The following is a 6,000-nucleotide window of genomic DNA, read 5'->3' as shown; positions in this document are numbered from 1 at the left end:
GAGATTTTTAAAAGTAGGAACCTATTAAAATCATTTTTTTCTTCCTAAAAAATTGATTAATATCACCAGTACAATTGAAATGGCCTCAGCCTTTCACATCCGTGCGCCACGTTTTAAAAATGACGAATATTGGATCCTAAGGCAATGGTTGTCAGAAAGAAACCTTTTGCGTAATTTAAGCTTAGCGGCAAAAAATACAAACATGAGTGCCGATCAAAATTAGTGTGTAAGGAAAAAGATAAAACTAAGATTTTGCATTCTTTGTAATGAGTAGAACGTGAAGGTTTTGCACGTTGTGTTGCAGATTTACTACAGCTGAGTCATTTCGGGACAGGAGAGTGTGTTTCCAGGAAAAAAAACGACAGGAAGGAACCAGGATGAGGGGCTCGCCGGGTTCCCCCAGGCACTCCTAACAGCAGACACCGGTATTCCGCGGCGGGTGGCGGCGTGGTCCAAAGAGGCGCCGTGGCCCCTTTAAGAGGCACAGCACCTTCTCCAAGATACCATCTTGCACCAGGAGTTCACGGGAGCTCTCCACCTACCTTGCTAGGTCCCTCCTCCCTGACTGGGTACGGCGGTCGGGCGGGCGGGGCGAGCGAGCCTGCTCATTGGTCTTGCGCGCACGGCCCTCTCTTTTCTATTGGTCGTCACGTCCGCCACTTGGCATTCTCTCCCGCCCACCGGGGGGCCTTCATGTTAGGTTGAGTGAGGGCTCTTGGGTTAGTTCCTGTTAGGCCCGGGCCGGGGCAGTAGGTTGAAGTCTCTCAGGATGCCTGGTGGGCTGGGGCACCCGGAGCTGTGAGGGGAGCGTGAGCAGGCGACGAGCGGAGACCCACGGCGGGCCTGAGGAAGAGCGGCGGCCGAGCCCGCCTTCCCTGCACCATGCTCATAGAGGATGTGGATGCCCTCAAGTCCTGGCTGGCCAAGTTACTGGAGCCGATGTGAGTAAGCCGGCCAGGGCCAGGGCCGGCGAACGTGGGCGTTGGGGACGCGCGGGGGCGTGGGGGAGGGGAGCGGGCGGCGCGGCGCGGCGCGGGGGGCGGCGGCGGCGGCGCGGGTTCCCTCCCGGCGCTCCCGGAGTACGAGCCCATTGTGGGGGGGAAGGGAGCGCGGGGCCGCGGCGAGGGCTTTTTGAATATCAATGTCGGGGTGCCGCGGCGGCTGGCCGCCTCGCGAGGGAATCTGGAAGCCGGCTATTGGAGAGCCAAGGGGGACGGCTGGGCTGTCGAGGGAGTTTTGAATGTGACTATGGAGATTTGGAAGGAGATGGCAGCGTCGAGGACTTTGCAAACATCGCGAATCTAAGGCTCTTTGCAAAAGAAAAAATAGCCGGGCAGAAAAGAATGCAGGATTCTCGAAGCTTAAAGCAATTCTTGGTGAGCTGGAAGGGCTTTCAGGTATATTGAACGGTTGGAAAATGGGGTGGGAGTAGCTGATGGGGGCATTGAAGGCTTTTCTCACATTATTGGGGAGCTCGTAAGTACGTAGCAAGGCTACTTGCTAAGGGGTTTTTAAAGTGTTAAATGAGGAGGAGTTGGTACTTGAATTGTAGGTACCAAGGGGTGTTGGGGGGAAGAATTGATAGTTTTATAAGTTTAATGGCGTGTTGGAAGGGCTTATGGTAGATAGCATGGGTGGAGAGGTTAAGTTGGGAGTACCTACTGGTTAGGGATTTTTCTTCAGGACAGATATAGGAGACTAAAGGGGCCATTAGAATAAATAAAGGGCTTGTAAACAGTTTTGAAGGGTGAGAAGAATACCATAATTGGGATGCAGGGTAATTGTTGAAGGACAAAAGAGAACCAGAAGACCTGTCCTTTTAAGATATTTTGAATGGTGTTAGAGTATTTTGAATAGTGTCAGGAATACTGACAGGTTTGAAAAGGATACTAGAGGCATCAAGTTTTTGTTTGTAACTTTTAGAAGAAAGTACAGTTTTATGGAATATTTGGGGTGCTCAGGGGTGTCGTCAAAAACAGCCTTGGGTAGGGAGGAAAGGAGAGGTTGCAGGGGTAAGAGAAGTGCTTTCCAAAAGAGGGTATGGGAAACTGAATGGAAGGAAAGGAAAGGATCATTTTCCTGCACCCTTTTCATCTCAGCCTCTCATCCTCTTTATTGGAGGCTAGGACTTTTCTGCCTGAACGAAAGGGGGTCCTGGAAGAGATGGGCGGGGCTTTGATTCATTAGGTCAGATGGCTTTAGCTTGAAAAGAAGTGTTTTCCTGGCGTGCAAAATAAGTAGTTTGGGAGGTATGCCGACATGATAAAGTTAGTGTCAGGCTACTTCCCTGTTACCTATTATTTCCTGAATCTTCTGAGAAACCTTGTAAACTAAAATTTCTTTGGCTACTTTGGTTTCTTGGGATGAGAAGGTAACATCTAGGAAGTAATCTGTGGGTCTGGTAGTGTTGGGGAGGGCACGATGGGGAAGGGATGTCTGAAGTGGCAAGTGCATGAATAGAACATAGGCATGAATGAATAAGTAAGTGTACAACAAGGACTTCTGAATTTTAGATAAACAGTGGTGCAGTTAGAGTGAAAATTATTGCTGGACACACTTGAAAGTTCTGTAGAAGAATATGAATCCTTTGAATGTGCATATACTTTTTTTAAAGAATGCTTGTGTTTATATGTGTGTGTATGTGCACTGTGTGGGCTGTCCATTAGTATTTCTTGCTCTACATGAATATCAGATGCTTGTGCCTCCCCCCCCACTCCAGGTAGGGTTTCACTCTAGCCCAGGCTGACCTGGAATTCACTATGTAGACTCAGGGTGGCCTTGAACTCAGGATAATCCACCTGCCTCTGCCTCCCAACTGCTGGGATTAAAGATGTGTGCCACCACGCCTGGCTAATGTACACATTTTTTGACAATGAAGTTTTACAGCACAAAAATGGTATATAGGTTGGAAATAAGATAGATTTAATGAAATTAACCATCTGTTGAAAGGGTGAAACAGGAAAAGGTTTGCATGCTTAAGAAATAGTTGTGTTACTAAAAATTGAGTCTATTTATAACTAGTATGACTTTTCTTGCCTCTCATTATTGTTTTTACTATTGTTATTATTTTTTTACTGCTGGACAGTGAGTCTAGGACCTTAGGCATTGCATGTTAGGTCAGTGCTCTGAGCTACATACATCCCCAGACCCCCAGCTTACCTGTTTTTTTTTTTTTTTTTTTTTCACCCTTGAGGCAGGGTCTTACTCTAGCCCAGCCTGGCCTGGACTGGCATTGAACTTAGCTGCTACCTGAGCTGGAGCTAAAGGCATATGCCATTACACCTGGCTCTTTGTTTATTTATTTATTTATTTTAAGAGAGAGAGAATGAGGCAGATAGAGAGAATGGACATGCCATGGTCTCTTGCCACTGCAAGTGAATTCCAGATGCTTGGGCCATCTGGCTTGTGTGTACTGGGTAATCAAACCTGGGTCCTTAAGCTTTGCCAGCAAGTGCCTTAATGGCTAAGCCATCTTTCCAGTTCCCACCCTGTTTTTTTTTTTTTTTTTTTTTTTTAATCTTTTCTTTTTCCCAAGTAGGATCTTCTCACTCTATCCCAGGCTGACATGGAACTCACTCTGTAGTCTCAGGCTGGCCTCGAACTCACAACAGTCATCTTTCCTCTGCCTCCTGAGTGCTGGGATTAAAGGCGTGCACCAACCACACCCAGTTTGGCTCTTCATTTAAAAAAAAAACAAAACTTCTCTACTATAAGCCTTTAATTTGTTTATTTTTTCGGATTCTTAATTCTTTTTTTCTTGGAGAGAGAGGGGGACAAATAGAGAGAATAGGCACACTAGGGCCTCCAGCTACTGCAAACAAACTCCAGATACATGTGCCTTCTTGTGCATCTGGCTTATGGGGGTACTGAGGAGTTGAACCTGGGCCCTTTGGCTTTGTTGACAAACACCTTAACCACTAACCCATCTCTCCAGCCCCTTTTTTCTTTATTTTTTAATGAGAGAGTGTGAGAGAGGGTGTGAGGGATGAAAAGAATTGGCCTGCCAGGGAGATCCACTGTAATCCAACTGCAGACACGTGTGCGAACTTACACACTTGTGTCACCTTGTGCTGACTCACATGGTACTTGGAGAGTTAAGTGTGTGTCCTTAGGCTTTGCAGGCAAGTACTTTGCTAAGCCTTGTTTTTTTTTTTGATGTAGGGTCTCACTAGCACAGGCTGACTTGAAATTTACTATGTATTCACTCTCAGGGTGGCCTTTAACTACCTCTTCTGTCCTCCAGTACTCACGTAAAGCCAGAAGCACAAAGTGGCACATGGGTCTGGAATTCATTTGTAGCAGGAAGGAGCCTTGGTGCACTCATACATGCACACTTCCCTTGCATGCAAGGAAGCAAACAAACAAACTTAGGCTGGGAGTGCAACTCAGTGGAAGAGTACTTGCCTAAAATGTGCCTAAACCCTGCCTTAAATCCCCAGCATTGCAAAAATAAGCTAAAGCAATAAATATCAAGATAGCATCACTTACTATAGCAGTGTAGGTGGGGGCTGGGAGATGGCACAATGTTTGCACAGCCTGTTGGACCTGGTTTGATTTCCCAGTGCTCATATAAAGCCAGATGCAGAGTGGTACCTGTGTCTGGAGGTCATTTGCATCTTCAAGAGGCCCTGGTGCACTGCATGCTTTCTCTCAAATAGTTTCATTTTTAAATTGATTTATTTGAGAGAGAGGGAAGATGGGAAGGAATGGGCATACCAGGGCCTCCTGCAACTGCAAACAAACTCGAAATGCATACATCCACTTGTGCTTCTTGCTTTATGTGGGTACTTGAGAATCAAGCCCAGGCAAGCTGACTTTGCAAGCAAATGTCTTTAACCATTGAACTATCTCTCCAGTCCCTTAAAGGTCCCCCTCTTGGTTTTTTGAGATAGGGTCTTGCTCAAGCACAAGCTAAACTGAAGTTCACCATGTGGTCTCAGGGTGGTCTCAAACTCACGGTGATCCTCCTACTTTTTATTTTATTTTATTTTTTTTAATTTTTATTAACATTTTCCATGATTATAAAATATATCCCATGGTAATTCCCTCCCTCCCCACCCCCACACTTTCCCATTTGAAATTCCATTCTCCATCATATTACCTCCCCATCTCAATCATTGTAATTACATATATACAATATCAACCTATTAAGTATCCTCCTCCCTTCCTTTCTCTACCCTTTATGTCTCCTTTTTAACTTACTGGCCTCTGCTACTAAGTATTTTCATTCTCACACAGAAACCCAGTCATCTGTAGCTAGGATCCACATATGAGAGAGAACATGTGGCGCTTGGCTTTCTGGGTCTGGGTTACCTCACTTAGTATAATCCTTTCCAGGTCCATCCATTTTTCTGCAAATTTCATAACTTCATTTTTCTTTACCGCTGAGTAGAACTCCATTGTATAAATGTGCCACATCTTCATTATCCACTCATCTGTTGAGGGACATCTAGGCTGGTTCCATTTCCCAGCTATGATAAATTGAGCAGCAATAAACATGGTTGAGCACGTACTTCTAAGGAAATGAGATGAGTCCTTTGGATATATGCCTAGTAGGGCTATAGCTGGGTCATATGGTAGATCAATCTCTAGCTGTTTTAGGAACCTCCACACTGTTTTCCACAATGGCTGGACCAGATTGCATTCCCACCAGCAGTGTAGAAGGGTTTCTCTTTTTCCACATCCCCGCCAACATTTATGATCATTTGTTTTCATGATGGTGGCCAGTCTGACAGGAGTGAGATGGAATCTCAATGTAGTTTTAATCTGCATTTCCCTGATGACTAGTGACGTAGAACATTTTTTTAGATGCTTATATGCCATTCGTATTTCTTCCTTTGAGAATTCTCTATTTAGCTCCATAGCCCATTTTTTGATTGGCTTGTTGGATTCCTTATTATTTAACTTTTTGAGTTCTTTATATATCCTAGATATTAATCCTTTATCAGATATATAGCTGGCGAAGATTTTTTCCCATTCTGTAGGTTGCCTCTTTGCTTT

At 45.2% G+C, this 6,000-nt stretch overlaps 1 protein-coding gene across 4 annotated transcripts in view; it reads left to right on the top strand.

The window, feature by feature from the left end:
* Positions 1-706: 706 nt before the first annotated feature.
* Rbm27 (RNA binding motif protein 27) overlaps positions 707-6,000 on the top strand; it is a 119,560-nt gene continuing 114,266 nt past the window's right edge. For all 4 annotated transcript variants that reach the window (XM_045132468.1, XM_045132466.1, XM_045132467.1 and 1 more), the window contains exon 1: positions 707-941. In XM_045132468.1, the coding sequence (XP_044988403.1) occupies positions 883-941 (59 nt within the window). In that variant the 5' untranslated portion in view covers positions 707-882. The remainder of the gene's footprint in view (positions 942-6,000) is intronic.

The sequence above is a fragment of the Jaculus jaculus genome, chromosome 13 (assembly GCF_020740685.1).
Source record: "Jaculus jaculus isolate mJacJac1 chromosome 13, mJacJac1.mat.Y.cur, whole genome shotgun sequence".
NCBI lineage: Eukaryota > Metazoa > Chordata > Mammalia > Rodentia > Dipodidae > Jaculus > Jaculus jaculus.
Note: the sequence above shows the minus strand (reverse complement) of the source record. Positions and strands in the feature narration are given on the sequence as shown.